We start from the raw sequence: 22,575 nt of genomic DNA on the forward strand, positions 1-22,575 counted from the left end.
ATCCTGACTATTCTTTCATTTCTACTCTGACTATCACGTGGCACTGGTAGCAATCCTGAGATTACTACCTTTGAGGTCCTACTTTTTAACTTGGCTCCTAACTCCCTAAATTCTGCTTGTAGGACCTCATCCCGTTTGTTACCTATATCATTGGTGCCTATGTGCACAATGACAACTGGCTGTTCACCCTCCCCCTTTCAGAATGTTCTGCAGCCGATCTGAGACATCCATGACCCGTGCACCTGGGAGGCAACATAGCATTCGGGAGTCTCATTTTCGACCACAGAACCGCCTATCTACTCCCCTTACAATCGAATCCCCGATGACTATAGCCCTTCCACTCTTTTTCCCGCCCTTCCGAACAGCAGAGCCAGCCATGGTGCCATGAACCTGGCTGCTGCTGCCTTCCCCTGGTGAGCCATCTCCCTCAACAGTATCCAAAACGGTATACCTGTTTTGGAGGGAGATGACCACAGGGGACTCCTGCGCTGCCTTCCTGCTCTTTCTCTGCCTTTTGGTCACCCATTCCCTTTCTCCCTCAGCAATCCTAATCTGCGGTGTGACCAATTCGCTAAATGTGCTATCCACAACCTCCTCAGCATCGCGCATGCTCCAAAGTGAGTCCATCCGTTGCTCCAGAGCCGTCATGCGGTCTAACAAGAGCTGCAGCTGGACACACTTCCTGCACATGAAGGAGTCAGGGACATCAGTCGTGTCCCTGAGCTCCCAGATTGAGCAAGAGGAGCATGACACGGGTCTGAGATCTCCTGCCATTTTTAATCTTATGCTTAACTTAGTTGAATGAAAAAGGAACGAAAAGTTTTTACCAATCACACGATAAAAAAAAAGAGAAATAGAAAAAGCCTTACCTTATCTACACACCACCGAGTCCTTTTTCTTTTTGACTCGGCTCACAATATCCCGTGTTATCCAAGCTTCCCGAAACCTGTCTTTCTTCCTCACAGGAACATGCTGGTCCTGGATTCTAATCAGCTGACATTTGAAAGACTCCTGCATGTCAGATGTTGATTTATCCTCAAACAGCCGCCCCCAATCTAAATTCTTCAGTTCCTTCTTCAGTTCAGTTGGGCGGCACAGTGGCGCAGTGGTTCGCACCGCAGCCTCACAGCTCCAGCGACCCGGTTTCAATTCTGGGTACTGCCTGTGTGGAGTTTGCAAGTTCTCCCTGTGTCTGCATGGGTTTTCTCCGGGTGCTCCGGTTTCCTCCCACAAGCCAAAAGACTTGCAGGTTGGTAGGTAAATTGGCCATTATAAATTGCCACTAGTAGAGGTAGGTGGTAGGGAAATATAGGGACAGGTGGGGATGTGGTAGGAATATGGGATAAGTGTAGGATTAGTATAAATGGGTGGTTGATGGTCGGCACAGACTCGGTGGGCCGAAGGGCCTGTTTCAGTGCTGTATCTCTAAACTAAACTTCCTGCCTAATATTGTTATAATTAGCCTTCCCCCAATTTAGCACCTTCACCCGAGGACTACTCAGGTTTAAAGATTTTAAAAAAGAATAATTTGTCTTAATCTTTCCTTTTATTAATTAGTATATGTTATGCAGCCCTCGCAAGTCAAAAACTCTGTATTTTTGCTGTTTAGATTGTTGCTCAGGAAAACTCAGATCCAGATTTGGACCTGAAATCTTTTCTGTCCCATCAATTGTTGCAATACAGTCTGATAGATGCAAAGCTTTGTTGAGCTTAATTTCACATTTCCTATTTACATGGACATTCAGTTTGATTTTCTCAGGAGTATCATGGATTGTAACATAATGGAACAGAGTTGAAAACCTCAGGGAGATCCTTTTGCAGACTGTGGATCCATTAGTGCTCCTGACATTGAAATTGATGGCACAGGCCAGGAAAGAGAATATGCTTAAAGGCTTTCTGGAAGACTAGTGCTTGTACTATTTTATGGTTAGCATGTACAGGCTTTGCAATCACTTCCTCCTCTAGAGTCCTTACATTCAGTTGTTGTTGCTCCAAGTAAACCTTTGTAGTAATGTAAAATAAATAACACTATTACTTTTAATATGAATCAAATGTGGGTCTGTGAAGTGCTGCCAGACTAGAATTATTACTGCAGGTTTCTGGAAGGCCAGTCACAAAGCAACTCTGTGTATGTGTGCAGGAAAGCATGCTCAGAGCTCTGCTTCCTAGTTGCTGGGTTTTTAATGTTAGGTGAGTGTTTGCAAGAACCAATCCACTTTCTCTTAATGCTAAACGCAATGGAAAATAAGTTTGCAAAATGCCCAGCGGTCCAATTTAAATTGCAGCTTCAGAGCTGTCTTGGACTGTATTGTGTCCATTATAAAGTCAAACCACAGTGAGATAACATCCTGGAGAAAGTGTCACATCCCCCGGTGCATTAGAGAATCTGATTTACATGCAAAACAATTTTATACTCCATTAAATTCAATATAATTTTAACTGAATTAGTGAAAAGTGTCCAACACAAGCCTTGTGATTTGAAAGCTGTCCTTAGACTAGTTTCAAGGGAATAAAACATATCAGTGGAAAATAAATCCGCACTTGACTTGTTACTTCTTTGACTAGCGAACATATAGATGATTTAGCTCCATTTTTAATGTCAACCTATTTTAATTCTCTGTACTTCAGCTATTTCCATGTAATGCAGTTTATTTGTGTCCCAGTTGAGAAGAATGGCAGCCAAAAATGTCCCATGGTTCTGCTGACGCCAGCTCATTGTCAGCTATCAGAAAGCGTGCGAGAGTTTGTTTGAGTTGGCCCTCCCCCTTTCTAATTTTCTCTTCAGTGTACAAGCATCTTATCTCTCCACACAGGCAGAATTTTTAGCCCTCGCCCGGGCCAGATAGGGAGGTGGGTGGGAGCTAAAAGTAATGTCGCTGGTCAGTGTGCCAGTTCCCCGGCTCCATCCTGCCCCCAGGCCATTTTCCCCTGGTGGCAGGGCTACCTGCCCATATGCAGTGGGTAGCCAACTGACAGAGTTAATAGCCACAAGGCCAATTGTTGGAGGTCAATTGGGATTTTCCAGTCGGCCTCCAGGTCCCCACAGGCAGCGGGGAACAGTTTAGCTGACTGGAGGCAGCCTCCTGGCAACAGACTGGGGCAGCCTGCATTCCAGGCAGGCTTAAAAGCCCTTCCTGCCTGCCTGGGTCCAGCAGCAGCTGTAAGCTGCCCCGTGGAGCGGTTTCCATTGGAAAGGGGGCACCCTCCCCCTCACTTACCTGCCAGGGCATCCTGCTTCTGGGAGGCCTCTGATTGGCACTCCAGCTTCAAGAGCCCACCTGTCATCCTTAACAGGCATCGAGCCCACCCTCTGGCCGTTAATTGGCTGCTCCAGGGAGAATCATAATAACTGTTTCCTCCACAGTGCGGATTTCTGACCCACATTTGAGCCTGACTGCTGGGTTCAGAAATCCACAGGAAAATCCGGCCCCACATCTCTAACACCAGCTGCCCAGCTAACACTGAAAACTCATTATGGGAGGAATGTCATGCAGAAACCTGTGTGCTACAACAGCATAATAAGGTATTTTAGTAATGTAACATGGACGTTCAGGCAGCACCTAAACTAAAAATCTTAAACAGAAAAATAGAGAGATCTGGTTCTTTTAGATGCATATTAAAAAAGACTTGCATTTGTAGGAATTGGCTATTATGTTTCTTACATTACAGCAGTGACTAAACTTCAAAAAGTACGGAGTTAGCTGTTAGCTACTTTAGGTCCTGATGTCATGAAAGGCATGACATAAATGCAAGTCTTTAAATGTATATTGACATTGAAAGACTAACTATCGTATTAACTCATACTCTTTGATGACCTTGTCTGAATCTGTATTTTACAGCAATGTATTCCAGGGGTTTGCTGTTTGTGTGTATCACATGTCTGCTATCCGCGAAGCATTCAATGGACCCTACGCACATAAACAGGGGCCTGAATATCACTGGGCAGCTTATGAGGGTAAGGTGCCTTACCCAAGACCAGGCTGTGTAAGTGCATTCCACATTAAAGTGAATATTTTGTTGTGTAGTAATAGCAAATGAATGTAACACATAAATGTTTCATGCAAGTGCCAATTTAAAGAGATTAAAATTCAGTTATTTGCATATGTAATACTTAAACTGACACAATGGCAATGAATTAGGAAGCCACCATGTTGTGTCATGGAATTGTTTGTGCCTTTGGCTCTCCATAATTAATTCATTATCTGAGCTGTGGTGAGGCACCAAGCAGAGGCTATATATATATATATGAGCCTGTTACCAACGGCTGGTCTCATATACCTCACAGGAATTGGTACTCAAAATAACTGGGACTGGATCACGCCACTATCCTCCAAACTGAAATGACATGTAACAGGAAAAAAACAGCTTAAAATAGACAGTCTGACTATCAGTGAAAACAAAACTTGGCAAAGACAATACACCAATCATTGATACCACTGGTATATCCTTCTGAGAGTTGAAAAATCTTTGAGTAAAGTTGTTTGCAGTAAAAGTAACCATTGTACAGCATATCTCATACAATACTGTAAATGTCATATTGCTTATTGTCATTTCTGAAATGATTGTGTCTAAAGAACGAATGTCATTTTCACCCAGATAGTGTCATACACTAACGGCATTAATGAAGAGGATTGATATGCTGTACCAGTAACACCCAAAGCATGTACTATAGATAGTTCTATGAAATCACTGGATGATTGAAGAGAAATACACTGTAGTCCAGGAGAATATTTCTCTCACTTTTTCCATTGACACTTATCTCATTATTGAAGCTATACAAACATCTTCAAATATAACTGGTTTATGACTCAGAAAGCAGGATTGCAAGTCTGAGTCCACATCGACAAGAATTTGCTTCATTACCCAATCAATGAACAACTAGCAGCTGCAGAAAAAAGTTACCTCAATGCTGTATACGAAAGCAGCGAGTGTACTTTCACTTCACTTCTACAATATACTAATTAACAGTTTAAAGCCAGAATGAGCAGTAAATTTGTGTTCGTCGGTGTGTTGCATTTTTTTCTCAATTATATTTTAACTACTTTAGCATGGTGGGGGGAGGGGAATTAATTTCTCTCGTCAATATGGATTGTGAATGATAAAAATCTCACTGGAAATTGCACCGGCTAGCATTCCTAACAAAATCATAAATCTCTTCAGAATGAATATGAACAATTTTGCTGTGAATACTGATGTGAGAAAATCTAAATGAACATATAAAATCCTTGTGAAAGGGCAGAGAAACTCCATTTCTACAGGATCAGTTATTTTACTATTTTTCTGGTGGCAAAAGCATCTTGGTTATAATCGCAAAAAAGCTGTTTCGGAAACTCATTGGAACTATGAGGAGTCACAATAATGAACAGGTCTAAAAGCACAAAATAGAAGAAAAATACTGCAGATGCTGGAAATTTGAAATAAAATCAGAAATTGCTGGAAATACTCAGCAGGTTTGGCAGCAACTGTGGAGAGAGAAGCAGAGTTAACGTTTCAGGTCTGTGACCTTACATCTGATGAAAAGTTAACTCTGAAACGTTAACTCTGCTTCTCTCTTCACAGTTGCTGCCAAACCTGCTGAGTATTTCCAGCAATTTTTGTTTTTATTTTAGGTCTAAAAGCACAACTTGTTCCAACAGACTGTTGTATGTTTCACTGAGTTAATTACCTGTTGCCTTACTAGCATAATAGATTAATAGTAAGTAGGTGAAACCCTCCTCAATTCTTTAACGACTTAATTAACAGAAAGAGGTCATTTTACTTTCCACTCCCCTTAGTGGGATTTTGTCTTGGTGACGGGAGTCTTGACAACTTGCAAAAGCCCCAATAAGAGCCCCATGTCGCCTCTTCTGAGGGAGGTCAGCTGCATCAAATACCAATTAGACACTTAAGTGGACAGCGGTGAGCCTTCCCCGGGATTAAGGACCCCGGCAGCGGAAGTCCCGCCTGCTGAGAGCTGCTGGCCAATCAGAAGACTGAGCAGCATCACTGCAGAAGCAGTAGCTGCTGCCGGTACTGGACTCACCTGAGGCCTTGGACCCAGGCCACAGGTAAGCCTCAGCAGGTGGGGTTTTGTGGGATGGGGGGGTCACGGGGGAGGTGGGTGTAGGGGGGTCGGCAGCAAGGGCAGGGTGGTGGCTCTCAGCGGAACCCTCCCCCTTCCCGATGCTGCATCTCTCATTCAGGCACTTTTAAGTGCCTTTTAATGAGGGACCACCCCCCCCCCCCCCGGCCCCTCCCCGGAATCGTGTTTCCCGTGTGGCAACTAGTTCATCCACCACTGGGCTAATTCTGATGGTCTCAACTGGCCGAGGGACAGGAAGGCCTTTCACAGGCCTTGCCACCCCGGACTTAATTTGGGTGGAGCAGGGAAGGTGATGGGAGCCCCCTGCCACCATCCCACCCAATTATTTGCTCTCCCACCTCCAAACCTGGCGCAGGGGAGAACATGAAACTCCCCCCTTGTCTCAGCTCTACTGTATTGTACAATATAAGGGCCAGTTTCACCTGGCCATGTGCCCAATCTTAAGACGCACTCAGGTGACACATGCACCAAGTCCATATTTGGTCAACTCTCGGTACATTGAATGGGATCGCCATTTTCCCCGTATGCACAGTAATCCTGATACTCACTCCATGCAGTTAGACAGTTGAATCTATTAGTTCCGGTTAGTACTGAGCTTTAGAATCATGTTGAAGCAAAAGGAGCACCATTCAGGATGAGTAAAGTCTCCACATATCCTAATGAAAGCCACTCAAGGTTGAAACTACCACATACATCATCAGAGCAGATTTGCTCTCACTGGGAGATTTATCAAAGTCGGACATGGTTGAGGACCCTGTCAAACACAGTGGTGGGGGGGGGGGGCATCCTCAGTTGAGGAAAAAGGAAGACATATCGGAAGCACTGTTGTGGTAGGTATCATCGGAGCAGATGCGTTGGAGACGGAGAAACTGGGAGAATGGAATGGAGTCTTTACAGGAAGCAAGATGTGGGGAAGTGTAGTCAATGTAGCCGTGGGAGTCGGTGGGCTTATAATGAATATTAGTGGACAGCCTATCCCCTGAGATGGAGACAGAGAAATGATCCAAGAAATGACAATGTCTACCCTGCTCAGATCATTTCTCGCTGTATATCGCGCAAACTTATGAACGGGCCTAAGGCCGTCATTTTCGGCCCTGAAGAGTGCCCAGTCTACCTCAGATTACCCTGGAAGGGTAATGTATCCCAAAAATTTGAGCAACAGGTAAAGCTAGCTGTTTCACGCTGTTACTATGCAGTAGCGACACGTGTGGTGTTCGCCGCTAACAGGATGCTGCCGTCAAGCCAAAAAGGCGTCCTGCCTATCACACAAATGAATAATGTGATATATGAATTTCAATGCCAGTGTGATGCTAGGTATATAGGCCGCACGTCCCAAAGACTGGCGGATCGTATCAAACAACATGTCCCTTCCGCTGTTCGCAATGGGCAAGGTACAAACTGTACCCAACCAGTCCGTACTTGCAAAACGCAAAACACAGCGTCCAACATTAAATGTGATTCCATGATTGGACAACATTTGCTAAATAATCCTCAGTGTGCTAAGAACTACGCTGACAACCAATTTAAGATTGTCAATCGGGTTCGCAGTGTGGCGCATTTGCGGGTACTGGAAGCTACATATATTAATACACAGGGCCCTGTTCTTTGTGGACAGAAAGAACATGTACACACATTGTGCCTGTTTCATCTGAACAAAATAAATGACAACCATTTGCTAGTTCATTCCTCAGGGCAATGCCTTTCCCAATCAGAGTCAAGCTGCCTGGTTTAAATTTCAAGCAAAGCTTGGCGGTTAACTGTCTGTCACCATAAATTGGTGCCTTCTTCATGGCAACACCTCTACCAACCTGATGAGTGCAAGACAAAAAGCTTTGAAAATGTTTCTTTCTGCAGAACTATTATCACCTTATACGAGGGGGATACACACATACATGAATTATTTAAATTGCGTTACCCCTTCTAATAATTCCTGCAGTCACCTTGGCCCAGTCCAGTTTAATTGTTCTTGCCCTCCTCCTGCAGACCTGTATTTGAGCTGGGATGCAGCCTCATGATCAGCAGTCACTCTCCAGTGCCTCAGCCAAGTGGCTATTCTTCATTTATGCTCCACTTGCTCCCCCGCAAACTCACCAATCCTGCTCTCAGTTACAATTGAACCTGCGTATCAGCACTGAGAACAGAAAGTGCCGGAAATACTCAGCAGGTCTGGCAGCATCTGTGGAGAGAGAAATAGAGTTAACGTTTTAGGTCTGTGACCTGTCAAAGGAACTTGCAAAGGTCACAAACCTGAAACGTTAACTCTGTTTCTCTCTCCACAGATGCTGCCAGACCTGCTGAGTATTTCCAGCACTTTCTGTTCTCATTTGAGAGTTCCAGCATCTGCAGTATTTTGCATTTATGCGCATATCAGCACATTGCTTCCCTAGGATTTCGTCACAGTCAAGATTACCCCATGCCCACAAGTGCAAACATTTCAGAGTGGGTCACTGGGTAAAAATAAGATGCAGAAATTCAAGGCAAGTTTTTTCCCCTTTCTGAACAAGAGAGACTGATTGCAGTAACTGCTTATATGGTTTGGATAACTCATCAGACAGTGAGAATCAGATCTGGGACCTTCTGGTCTGTAAGGCTCAGCACTATGTCTACTTAGCATTTTGAGCAGTGAACCATCAGGGGAGCCCTGCAGTTTCAATTCCGAGCTCATCGCAACAACTCAGTGTGTTTGATTCTGAAATGATAACATTGACTAATGGGTCCATTTTAAAGGGGACAGTGCATCTATGATAACGACATTTTCTGGCATGAATTGACTGCTCACTGTGTTACAATGCATAATTAGAATAAATTGTTCTGTTCTGCAGTTTTTTAGCAACCAAATCTTGTGTTATTTCAATCAAATTTGATTCTTCATTTGTACTTTCTAGTTGGACATGATTTGCGCTAAAATGACAAAAAGATTTGATTTCATGAGACACTGTTTTGCAAAGCAGCTGGAATTTTAAGTCCACATAGCAAAATGAATTAATCATTTTGAACTTGACACAATAACTACAAGTTGTTTTATTCTCTGTTGCAGTGTGCCAGTCAGATTAATGCACCTCCTGGAAGAAAGTATCGCTCTACAAAGGATTACCCGGATGATGTGCTTCGTTTTGTGCGCAGTCATCCCATTATGTACCAGCCAGTCCATCCTATACACAGGAGGCCTGTGCTGTTGAGAACAGATGGGAAACACAACTTGAAGCAGTTGGTAGTTGATCGTGTTGATGCTGAAGATGGTGAATATGACGTCCTGTTCATCGGCACAGGTAAAACAGAATTTGCATAATGCTGTATAAATTATGATGAATTGTTAGGATGGAAGGCACATTGTGAACAAGGTCCTTTTTGCAGCTTTTGGAACTGGGCCCAAATTCAGCCCAAATATCTACAAAGCAAAAGTCTTACTGTGATAACAAGTTTTACTGCAGCTCCCAGTGGAGGTAGTACCTGTTTTGTAGTCACAAATTGATGTCAAATTGCCGAATGTTCTCATTAATTCAGTTTCATTGTGGTTATAAACATGGAAAATTCAAGTCAATTGGAATAAACAACATTTGCCATTTTGGTGAGTTTCATTTATTCCAAATTTCAATTTCAAGTGCCTGCCAACTGCCTGTTGTTAACACCACGAGACCCGGGATATATTTGTATGTGAGAAAGTTGGGAAACCAGCTGCTGATGTGAAGCTGGTTGGTTGGGGGACAGGGATGGGTGGAATTCAGAAGGGGGCCTTTTACAGGCTGACGTTGAATCCAGGAGAAGCAGTCCTGCTTCCGGCCCCAACAAACATACAAGTTATGAAGAAACTGTGGCAGTTTTCTGAGCAACTTCCAACAGTCTTTTAAGGACTGTCGATTAGGCCACTCTGCAAATGAACGGAGGATGTGCAGTTTACATCATAGAAGCCAATTGGCATATTACAAATGACCTCTCACCTGTAGCTGACAGGACCATACCCAGAATGACAATAACCAAAGCACAAGTACAAAAGGAGTGGAAACTGACCCAGTGCCATGTTATGGCCCTCTTAGGATTCAATTAAAAAACATCTTCCAGAGTATATTAAACTGTTAATTTTACTATAGACCATTGGCATATAACGGGCAGGAGCTTGCTTTGAAATGACTTTTTAAAATATTTAATGGAAGCTTTTTTCCTTTCCACAGATGCAGGGATTGTGTTAAAAATTATAATAATTTACAATCAGGAAACTGAAACAATGGAGGAAGTACTGTTAGAGGAGCTGCAAGTATTTAAGGTAAGAATGTACATGTTGTATTTTCTCTGTTGAAGTTTTACTTCTCCTTTTCACTTGTGGCATTGGAATCCTAATGGGCATCGAGTAATTGGGACATTGTTTCAATTTCAGGTACCAACTCCAATTATCACCATGGAACTTTCTGTTAAACGGGTAAGAGATGTGCAAATGTAGTGGAAGCAAAGAATAAAATGTAACCTAAATGAGCAATAATGGATCATTCAAAGATCCACTTTGTCAATTTACAGCAGGTGTTTTTCCACAATACACACACACATGTGACCTTATCCACTCAGATGCTCCCTTCAAATTTGGTGGGCCGTGAGATCAATGGTCATTACCATCACACTGCTGGACGCAGGGTGCATTTCACACCACATCTCAGCAGTCGCCACAATATGCAAATGTCGTGGCAACCAACAAGCTGCCACCTTGAATGAAGCTAACTTCACACAGGCAGTGCAAAACCTCCTCCGACCTCAGGCTCCTTCTGGGCGGAAGCTACAAACCACCCCAACGATGTGAAGCAGATAATGCTGGAAATTCACAGCAGGTTATTCAGCATCTGGAAAAGAAACCCAGATTAACACTTCTGTCAGTGCCCCTGAGTGAGGTGTTTACACGGAATGTGAAATACCTGTTCTCTTTTCTCAAGATGCTGTGCATGTTTTTCCAACATCTGCAGTTTTTGTTTTAGATTTCCAGAATTTGCATTTTTTTAAATATTTACCTTCAAGACAATTTGTCTGTGTGTCTGTACAGGCTGCAGACAGCACTGCCTGGAGATACCGCAGATAGCACCGCCTGTGCATCTGGCGATGCTGCAGACAGCGCCCTTCATGTGTCTGGAGATACTGCAGACAGCACCACCTGTGCTCCTGGACAGGCTGCAGACAGCACCATCTGTTTGTCTCTACAGGCTGCAGACAGCACCGTCTGTTTGTCTCTACAGGCTGCAGACAGCACCGTCTGTGTGTCTGGACAGACTGTCAACAGCACTGTCTGTGTGTCTCTACAGGCTGCAGACAGCACTGTCTGTGTGTCTCTACAGGCTGCAGACAGCACCGTCTGTGTGTCTGGACAGACTGTCGACAGCACTGTCTGTGTGTCTCTACAGGCTGCAGACAGCACCGTCTGTGTGTCTGGACAGACTGTCGACAGCACCGTCTGTGTGTCTGGACAGACTGTCGACAGCACTGTCTGTGTGTCTCTACAGGCTGCAGACAGCACCGTCTGTGTGTCTGGACAGACTGTCGACAGCACTGTCTGTGTGTCTTCATTGGCAGTTTCTAACTTTAATTGTTTAAACGGGTTAACCATAAGTTTTATGGGCCTGAATACCTTTTCTTTCTTTTATTTTAATGTAGCAAAATTTATACGTTGGTTCAAAGTCAGGTGTTGCTCAGGTGAAGATCCATCAGTGTGACATGTATGGCTCAGCCTGCACTGACTGCTGCCTAGCCAGAGATCCCTACTGTGCCTGGGATGGAGTGTCCTGTAGCAGGTATTATCCACCTGGGACACCTGCTAAAAGGTAACTGGATTCTGTTTGTTATGCGGGCTTCTTGTAATCTGAACCATGGTATTATTTTAAACTTTGGTATTTTAAGTAGCATCTGTTTTCAGTAATAGAAACTTCACAAACTCTGTCTTTGTTCTCCGGGAATGTTTGTACCATATCAGGTGTGATGATCATTGTTATGTCAACCTTTAAGTGAAATTTATGCAACGTAGAACATTTTTAGTCATTAACATGTCTCTGTTCATGCTCCTTGGTGTAAGTCCCTTCATTGGGATATGATAAAGCCTTCCCAGAGAATGGGAATACACAATAGTCAAAATCATGGGCATTCAGTGACTCCAACAAGTCAAAATTCCATTTTTGTTTGTTGGGATTACAGGATTTTCATCCATGTTTTGTGGATTGCATTCTGAAAGTCCTTTCATTTAACACTAGTGCCAGTATTTTATAGTGACTGAATAAACAAAATTTCATTTTTAATACATGTAATAACAGGGATTTCCCCAAATGTTTAGAGAATTGAACATTGTGATTCTTTGTGTCTCCTGTAAATGACCTTGAAAATGTTAAAATGGAAGGCAGAAAATTAATGGATGAGTCTGGAAGACAGAGGAAACAAAAGTTCGAAAATTTAAAAAAGAGTTTGGCAGTGCTCAAGGGTATCTATTTCAATGCGAGGAGTATAGTAAATAAAGCAGATGAGCTGAGGGCAATTATAGTCACATGGCAGTATGATAGCATAGCTATTACAGAAACATGGCTTAAGGAGGGACAGGAATGGCAGCCCAACGTTCCTGGTTACAGGGTTTTCAGAGGCGATAGGGAGAGGGATAAGAAAGGAGGGGGAGTGGCAATTTTGGTCAAGGAAATTATTACAGCTGTGAGGAGGAATGATATGTTGGAAGGTTCATCAAATGAGGCCATATGGATTGAGCTAAGGAACAAAAAGGGGCAATCACACTGCTGGGAGTGTACTGTAGACCCCAAACAGTCAGAGGGAGATAGAAGAGCAGATATAGAGGCAAATCTCTGAGAATAGGGCAGTAATAGTAGGGGATTTTAATTACCCCAATATTTACAGGGATAGCTTTAGTGTAAAAGGAATTGAGGGAGCAGAATTCTTGAGGTGCATTCAGGAGAATTTTCTTGCCCACTATGTAGCAAGTCCAACAAGAGAGGGTGCAGTTTTAGACTTAGTTTTAGGAAATGAAGATGGGCAGGTGGAAGGAGTGGCAGTGGGAGAGCATTTTGGTGGGAGTGATCATAATTCAGTCAGTTTTAACATAATTATGGAAAAGGACAGAGATAGAACAGGAGTTAGAGTTCTCAATTGGGGCAAGGCCAATTTTATGAAACTGAGGAGTGATTTAGTGAAAGTGGACTGGAAACAGCTACTTGAAGGTAAATCAGTGTCAGAGCAGTGGGAGGCATTCAAAGGAGAAATTCAAAGGGTTCAGAGTAAACATGTTCCCACAAAGAGAAAGGGTGAGACGGCCAAATCTAGAGCCCCATGGATGTCAAGAGCTTACAGGATAAGATAAGGCAGAAAATGAAAGCTTATGTCCAACACCGAGAACTCAATATTACAGAAAGCCGAGAGGAGTATAGAAAGTGGAGCGGTGAAATCAAAAAGGAAATTAGGAAAGAAAAGAGAGGTCATGAAAGAATATTGGCAAGAAAAATCAAGGTGAACCCAAAAGATGTTTTATTAATACATTAAGAGTAAGAGGATAACTAAGGAGAGAGTAGGGCCCATAAAAGACCAAAAAGGGAACCTATGTGTAGGGGTGGAAGATATTGGTATTGTTCTTAATGAATACTTTGCGTTTGCCTTCACAAAAGAGAGGGACGATACAGATATTGCAGTTAAGGAGGAGGAGTGTGAAGTATTGGATGTGATAAACATTGTGTCATTATACCTGCCAAGCATGAGGCATATTAATTTCGGCACATGGACATTAAATTTCAAACCTTAGTTGAAGTGAAAATATTGCCATATTTTGGCTGGAAAGACATTTCCATATCAACAGACAGTGTTTGGAAGGACAAAGCAGCCATTCCCTGACACATTCAATCCACAATGGACCCTTGGCTAGAAAAAAACATTTGCATATTAACAAACAGTGCTTGGAAAGGACAAAGGTACATTCTCTGACACATTCAACCCACAATGGACCTTGATCACCAGTTATTGTCTGTAAGAGGAGCATTCCAGAGACTACTAAGGTGATACAATACAAGACGTGGTCAGACCAGTTAGTCACATGACTACAAAAACAAGAAATGCTGGATTCACTCAGCAGGTCTGGCAGCATCTGTGGAAAGAGAAGCAGAGTTAACGTTTCGGGTCAGTGACCCTTCTTCGGAACTGACAAATATTAGAAAAGTCACAGATTATAAACAAGTGAGGTGGGGGTTGGGCAAGAGATAACAAAGGAGAAGGTGCAGATTGGACCAGGCCACATAGCTGACCAAAAGGTCACGAAGCAAAGGCAAACAATATGTTAATGGTGTTTTGAAAGACAAAGCATTAGTACAGATTAGGTGTGAATATACTGAATATAGAACATCAGCAAGTGCAAACCTGAAGAAAAACAACCTGAAAAAAACAGTGGGTAAGCAAACTGAACAAACTAAGATGAAATGAAATAAATGCAAAAAATGTAAAAAGGAATGCAAAAAAAAAAAGGAAGAAAAAATAACTAAAAATGACTAAAAATGAAAGTAAAGTGGGGGGCTGTCATGCTCTGAAATTATTGAACTCAATGTTCAGTCCGGCAGGCTGTAGTGTGCCTAATCGGTAGATGAGATGCTGTTCCTCGAGCTTGCGTTGATGTTCACTGGAACACTGCAGCAATCCCAGGACAGAGATGTGAGCATGAGAGCAGGGGGGAGTGTTGAAATGGCAAGCAACCGGAAGCTCAGGGTCCTGCTTGCGGACTGAGCGGAGATGTTCCGCAAAGCGGTCACCCAGTCTGCGCTTGGTCTCCCCAATGTAGAGGAGACCACACTGTGAGCAGCGAATACAGTATACTACATTGAAAGAAGTACAAGTAAATCGCTGCTTCACCTGAAAGGAGTGTTTGGGGCCTGGGATAGTGAGGAGAGAGGAGGTAAATGGGCAGGTATTACACCTCCTGCGATTGCAAGGGAAGGTGCCCTGGGACGGGGACGAGGTGGTGGGGGTAATGGAGGAGTGGACCAGGGTGTCGCGGAGGGAACGATCCCTTCGGAATGCTGACAGGGGAAGGGAGGGGAAGATGCGACTGGTAGTGGCATCACGCTGGAGGTGGCGAAAATGGCGGAGGATGATCCTTTGGATATGGAGGCTGGTGGGATGAAAAGTGAGGACAAGGGGAACCCTGTCACGGTTCTGGGAGGGAGGGGAAGGGGTGAGGGTAGAGGTGCGGGGAATGGGTCGGACACGGTTGAGGGCCCTGTCAACCACAGTGGGGGGAAATCCTCGGTTGAGGAAAAAGGAGGTCATATCAGAAGCACCGTCATGGAAGGTAGCATCATCAGAGCAGATGCGTCGGAGACGGAGAAACTGGGAGAATGGAATGGAGTCCTTACAGGAGGTAGGGTGTGAAGAAGTGTAGTCGAGGTAGCTGTGGGAGTCAGTGGGCTTATAATGGATATTGGTAGACAACCTATCCCCAGAGATGGAGACAGAGAAGTCGAGGAAGGGAAGGGAAGTGTCAGAGATGGACCATGTAAAGGTGAGAGAAGGGTGGAAATTGGAAGCAAAGTTGATAAAGTTTTCTAGTTCGGGGCGGGAGCAGGAAACGGCACCGATACAGTCATCAATGTACCGGAAAAAGAGTTGGGGGAGGGGGCCTGAGTAGGACTGGAACAAAGAATGCTCGACATATCCCACAAAAAGACAGGCATAACTAGGACCCATGCGGGTACCCATAGCGACACCTTTTACTTGAAGGAAGTGCGTGGAGTTGAAGGAGAAGTTGTTCAATGTGAGAACAAGTTCAGCCAGGTGGAGGAGGGTGGTGGTGGATGGGGACTGGTTGGGCCTCTGTTCCAGGAAGAAGCGGAGAGCCCTCAAACCATCCTGGTGGGGGATGGAGGTGTAGAGCGATTGGACGTCCATAGTGAAGAGGAGGCGGTTGGGACCAGGAAACTGGAAATTGTCAAAATGACGTAGGGCGTCAGAAGAGTCACGGATGTAGGTGGGAAGAGACTGGACCAGCAGAGAAAAGATAGAGTCTAGATAGGAAGAAATAAGTTCAGTTGGGCAGGAGCAGGCTGACACAATGGGGCTGCCGGGACAGTCCCGTTTGTGGATTTTGGGAAGGAGATAGAAGCGGGCTGTCCGGGGTTGCGGGACTATGAGGTTGGAAGCTGTAGAGGGAAGATCTCCAGAGGAGATGAGGTCAGTGACAGTCCTTTGGACGGTGGCTTGATGTTCGGTGGTGGGGTCATGGTCCAGAGGGAGGTCACATGACTAACCTGCTTCGAAACCTGGGGTTTACTGAATTGTACCAACAGTTTGAACTCAGAAAGTCTGTTTGCTCCAGAACTGAGAGGATCTCTCCTGTCTGCTCCCACCTCTTTCTCACAAGCCTCTGAATCCATTGAAGACACATGAACCCCAAGAGAGAAAAGTCTCCTACAGCGAACAAGGGTTCATAAGAATACTGGGCCTTAATGTAAAGCAAGATCTACCTACAATCAAGGACTCTACAGTGAGTTCAAAGAGCCGTAACAAAATCTCTTCAGATATTGCCTCAAACTTTTCCACTTTATTCTTCTTCTGCTCTTTTCTGTCTCTATTTGCATATGTGCATCACGTGTTCATGTTAGCATGGATGCATCGTGTATCCATAGGCGTTAACCGAATTCGGGTTTAAGTTTAATAAATTTCAACTTTTCTTCTTTAAACCTAAGAAAGCCTGTTTGTGCTGGTTTCTTTGCCTTATAATTGGAAAGCGATGAACAAGGATTCACCAAGGGGGAGCTAAAAACAGAGTGTGTATAAAATTAAACCTTGTTACCAGTAAGACCAGCTGAAGGCTGAGCGAGACCCCTGGGCACCTTTCTGAACTGGTCGTAACAATAGGGAGAGAGAAAGTATTAATGGGATTAGCCTCCTTGAAAGTTAATAAATCAACAGGACCAGATGAAATGTACACACGGATAATTTTTCATTAGAAGCAAGAGAGGAAATAGCAGAAGGTCTGACCATCATTTTCCAGTCTTTAGATTAGATTAGTTTAGAGATACAGCACTGAAACAGGCCCTTCGGCCCACCGAGTCTGTGCCGAACATCAACCACCCATTTATACTAATCCTACACTAATCCCATATTCCTACCAAACATCCCCACCCGTCCCTAAATTTCCCTACCACCTACCTATACTAGTGACAATTTATAATGGCCAATTTACCTATCAACCTGCAAGTCTTTTGGCTTGTGGGAGGAAACCGAAGCACCCGGAGAAAACCCACGCAGACACAGGGAGAACTTGCAAACTCCACACAGGCAGTACCCGGAATCGAACCCGGGTCCCTGGAGCTGTGAGGCTGCGGTGCTAACCACTGTGCCACTGTGCCGCCCTGGATACAGGTGTGGTGCCGGAGGGCTGGAGAACTGCTAACGTTGTACCTCTGTTTAAAAAGGAAGCAAGTGATAGACCGAATAATTACAGACCAGTCAGTCTAACCTCAGTAGTGGACAACTTATCGGAATCTATTCTGAGAGAGTGGATAAACTGTCACGTAGAAAGGCACTGGTTAATCAAGGATAGTCAGCATGGATTTGTTAGAGGAAGATCTTGTTTGACCAACTTGATCGAATTTTTTGAAGAAGTAACAAGGAAGATAGATGAGGGTAATGCAGTTGATGTGGTCAACATGGATTTTAGCAAGGCTTTTGACAAGGTCCCACATAGCAGACTGGTTAAAAAAAATCCCATGGGATCCAGGGTAATGCAGCAAGGTGGATACAAAATTGTCTCAGTGGCAGGAAACAAAGAGTAATTGTTGGTGGGTGTTTTAGCGACTGGAGGACTGTTTCCAGTGGCGTTCCACAGGGCTCAGTACTGGGTCCCCTGCTTTTTGTGGCATATATTAACGATTTGGATGTAAATGTAGGGGGCATGATCAAGAAGTTTGCAGATGACACAAAGATTGGCTGTGTGGAGATATCAAGGAGGATAGCTGTAGGCTGCAAGAAGATATTGATGGTCTGGTCAGATGGGCAGAAAAGTGGCAAATGGAATTCAACCTGGAGAAGTGTGAGGTGATGCATTCGGGGAGGTCAAACAAGGCAAAGGAAGACACGATTAATGGGAGAATACTGAGAAGTGAAGAAGAAATGAGGTTCCTTGGAGTGAATGTTCACAGATCCCTGAAGGTAGCAGGACAGGTAGATATGGTTAAGAAGGCATATAGAATCCTTTCCTCTATTAGTCGAGGTATAGAATACAAGAGCAGGGAGGTTATGCTGGAACTGTATAACTCATTGGTTAGGCCACAACTTGAATATTGTGTACAGTTCTGGTCACCTCATTACAGAAAGGATGTAATTGCACTAGAGAGGGTACAAGAGAAGATTTACGAGGATGCTGCCAGGACTGGAAAAATACAGCTATGAGGAAAGATTGGATAGGCTGGCGTTGTTCTCTTTGGAACAGAGAAGGATTAGGGGAGATCTGATTGAACTGTAGAAGATGTTGAGGGGCCTGGATAGAGTAGAGGTGAAGGGTCTATTCACTTTAGCAGAGAGGTCAGTGATGAGGGGGCATAGATTTAAGGTGATTGGTAGAAAAATTAGAGGGGAGATGAGGAAAAACCTTTTCACCCAGATGGCGGTGGGGGTCTGGAACTCCCTGCCTCAAAGGGTAGTTAAGGCAGAGACCCTCAACTCATTCAAAGGGCGGCACAGTGGCGCAGTGGTTAGCACCGCTGCCTCACAGCTCCAGCGACCCGGGTTCGGTTCTGGGTACTGCCTGTGCGGAGTTTGCAAGTTCTCCCTGTGACCACATGGGTTTCCGCCGGATGCTCCGGTTTCCTCCCACAGCCAAAGACTTGCAGGTTGATAGGTAAATTGACCATTATAAATTGCCCCTAGTGTAGGTAGATGGTAGGGAATATGGGATTAATGTACAAAGAACAACAAACAAAGAACAGTACAGCACAGAAACAGGCCATTCGGCCCTCCAAGCCTGCGCCAATCTTGATGCCTGCCTAAACTAAAACCTTCTGCACTTCCGGGGACTGTATCCCTCTATTCCCATCCTATTCATATAGTTGTCAAGATGACTCTTAAACGTCTCTATGGTACCTGCTTCCACCACCTCCCCCGGCAACAAGTTCCAGGCACTCACCACCCTCTGTGTAAAGAACTTGCCTCGCACATCCCCTCTAAACATTGCCCCCTCTCACCTTAAACCTATGTCCCCTAGTAACTGACTGTTCCACCCTGGGAAATAGCTTCTGACTATCCACTCTGTCCATGCCACTTATAACTTTGTAAACCTCTATCATGTCGCCCCTCCACCTCCATCGTTGCAGTGAAAACAATCCGAGTTTATCCAACCTCTCCTCATAGCTAATGCCCTCCAGACCAGGCAACATCCTGGTAAACCTCCTCTGTACCCTCTCCAAAGCCTCCACGTCCTTCTGGTAGTGTGGCGACCAGAATTGCACGCAATATTCTAAGTGTGGCCTAACTAAGGTTCTGTACAGCTGCAGCATGACTTGCCCATTTTTATACTCTATGCCCCGACCGATGAAGGCAAGCATGCCGAATGCCTTCTTGACTACCTTATCCACCTGCGTTACCACTTTCAGTGACCTGTGGACCTGTACGCCCAGATCTCTCTGCCTGTCAATACTCCTAATGTAGTAGAATCAATGGGTGGTTGTTGGTCAGCACAGTCTTGGCAGGCCAAAGGGCCTGTTTCAGTGCTGTATCACTCTATGTGTCTGGATATGCACCTCAATTGCGTAATCTGCAGGGCTACGGACCACATGATGGAAGGTGGGATTAGAATTGGTGGATCGCTTTTCAGCCGACACAGATACGATGAGAAAGTGGTCTCTTTCTGTGCCTTAAACTTTCCATGATTCTATCCTGAAACCTCAGTAAGAATCGTTGAGGCTCAAAAATGTCAACTTGTTGCTGATATATGGCAGTGTCTGAATAATGTCAACCGAATCTCTTCAATCAGGAGGGTGTGTGACTGGGAGCTGACCTTGCTTTTGGTGGTGTTTTCACATACTCGCTGCCCTTCATACATTTCTGTAAATAGAAACAGCAGGAATCAACTGGAATCCAGTGTAAAACAAATCCAGCATTTTGAATTAGTTCATGATTATCTGGCATTGGATCTGTTCAGATATTGTTAAAGCTGGACAGTCCAGACTCTGTGTGGTCATTGTGTGCAGTCACTCTGAACGGTCACTGTGTACGTTCACTGTGTGTGGTCACTGTGTGCAGTCACTCTGAACGGTCACTGTGTACGTTCACTCTGTGTGGTCACTGTGTGCGGTCACTCTATATGGCCACTGTCTGCGGTCACTCTGTACGGTCACTGTGTACGTGCCCTCTGTGCAGTCAATGTGTGCGGTCACCCTGGTCACTCTGTGTGATCACTCTGTGTGATCACTGTGTGCGGTCACTGTGAGCGGTCACTCTGTGCGGTCATTGTGTGCGGTCACTCTGTGTGGTCACTCTATATGGCCACTGTCTGCGATCACTCTGTACGGTCACTGTGTACGTGCCCTCTGTGCAGTCATTGTGTGCGGTCACCCTGGTCACTATGTGCGGTCACTGTGTGCGGTCACTCTGTGCAGTCATTGTGTGCGGTCACTCTGTTTGGTCACTCTGTGTGGTCACAGTGTGTAGTCACTATGTGCAGTCACTGTGTGCGATCACTGTGTGCGGTCACTCTGTGCGGTCACTGTGTGCGGTCACTCTGTACGGTCACTGTCTGTGGCCACTGTGTGCGGTCACTGTGTGCGGTCACTCTGTGCGGTCACTCTGTGCGGTCACTCTGTACGGTCACTGTCTGTGGCCACTGTGTGCGGTCACTGTGTGCGGTCACTCTGTGCGGTCACTCTGTGCGGTCACTGTGTGCGGTCACTCTGTACGGTCACTGTCTGTGGCCACTGTGTGCGGTCACTGTGTGCGGTCACTCTGTGCGGTCACTGTGTGCGGTCACTGTGTGCGGTCACTCTGTGCGGTCACTGTGTGTGGTCACTGTGTGCGGTCACTTTGTGCGGTCACTGTGTGCGGTCACTGTGTGCGGTCACTCTGTACGGTCACTGTCTGTGGCCACTGTGTGCGGTCACTGTGTGCGGTCACTGTGTGCGGTCACTCTGTACGGTCACTGTCTGTGGCCACTGTGTGCGGTCACTGTGTGCGGTCACTCTGTGCGGTCACTCTGTGCGGTCACTCTGTACGGTCACTGTCTGTGGCCACTGTGTGCGGTCACTGTGTGCGGTCACTGTGTGCGGTCACTCTGTGCAGTCACTCTGTGCGGTCACTCTGTGCGGTTACTCCGTCCGGTCACCATGTGTAGTCCCTGTGTGCAGTTATTGTATGGCCACTCTGTGCAGTCACTCTGTACGGTCAATGTATGTGGTCACTGTGTATGTGCCCTCTATGTGGTCATTGTGTGCAGTCACTCTGAACGGTCACTGTGTACGTTCACTGTGTGTGGTCACTCTATATGGGCACTGTCTGCGGTCACTCTGTACGGTCACTGTGTATGTGCCCTCTGTGCAGTCATTGTGTGCGGTCACCCTGGTCACTGTGTGCGGTCACTGTGTGCGGTCACTGTGTGCGGTCACTGTCTGTGGCCACTGTGTGCGGTCACTGTGTGCGGTCACTGTGTGCGGTCACTCTGTACGGTCACTGTCTGTGGCCACTGTGTGCGGTCACTGTGTGCAGTCACTGTGTGCGGTCACTCTGTACGGTCACTGTCTGTGGCCACTGTGTGCGGTCACTGTGTGCGGTCACTGTGTGCGGTCACTGTGTGCGGTCACTCTGTACGGTCACTGTCTGTGGCCACTGTGTGCGGTCACTGTGTGCGGTCACTCTGTGCAGTCACTGTGTGCGGTCACTGTGTGCGGTCACTGTGTGCAGTCACTGTGTGCGGTCACTCTGTGCGGTCACTGTGTGCGGTCACTGTGTGCGGTCACTGTGTGCGGTCACTCTGTACGGTCACTGTCTGTGGCCACTGTGTGCGGTCACTGTGTGCGGTCACTCTGTGCAGTCACTGTGTGCGGTCACTGTGTGCGGTCACTGTGTGCGGTCACTGTGTGCGGTCACTCTGTGCGGTCACTGTGTGCGGTCACTGTGTGCGGTCACTCTGTGCGGTCACTCTGTACGGTCACTGTCTGTGGCCACTGTGTGCGGTCACTGTGTGCGGTCACTCTGTGCAGTCACTGTGTGCGGTCACTCTGTACGGTCACTGTCTGTGGCCACTGTGTGCGGTCACTCTGTGCGGTCACTCTGTGCGGTCACTCTGTGCGGTCACTCTGTACGGTCACTGTCTGTGGCCACTGTGTGCGGTCACTGTGTGCGGTCACTGTGTGCGGTCACTCTGTACGGTCACTGTCTGTGGCCACTGTGTGCGGTCACTGTGTGCGGTCACTCTGTGCGGTCACTGTGTGCGGTCACTGTGTGCGGTCACTGTGTGCGGTCACTGTCTGTGGCCACTGTGTGCGGTCACTGTGTGCGGTCAC

At 45.8% G+C, this 22,575-nt stretch overlaps 1 protein-coding gene across 1 annotated transcript in view; it reads left to right on the forward strand.

Moving 5' to 3' along the window:
- LOC137384912 (semaphorin-3E-like) overlaps positions 1-22,575 on the forward strand; it is a 405,916-nt gene that overhangs the window by 345,837 nt on the left and 37,504 nt on the right. Inside the window, exons 10-14 of the mRNA XM_068059620.1 lie at positions 3,840-3,984; positions 9,120-9,351; positions 10,252-10,343; positions 10,455-10,496; positions 11,711-11,877. Coding sequence (XP_067915721.1) covers positions 3,840-3,984; positions 9,120-9,351; positions 10,252-10,343; positions 10,455-10,496; positions 11,711-11,877 — 678 coding nt within the window. The remainder of the gene's footprint in view (positions 1-3,839; positions 3,985-9,119; positions 9,352-10,251; positions 10,344-10,454; positions 10,497-11,710; positions 11,878-22,575) is intronic.

Source organism: Heterodontus francisci, chromosome 27 (genome assembly GCF_036365525.1).
Source record: "Heterodontus francisci isolate sHetFra1 chromosome 27, sHetFra1.hap1, whole genome shotgun sequence".
Taxonomy (NCBI): Eukaryota; Metazoa; Chordata; class Chondrichthyes; order Heterodontiformes; family Heterodontidae; genus Heterodontus; species Heterodontus francisci.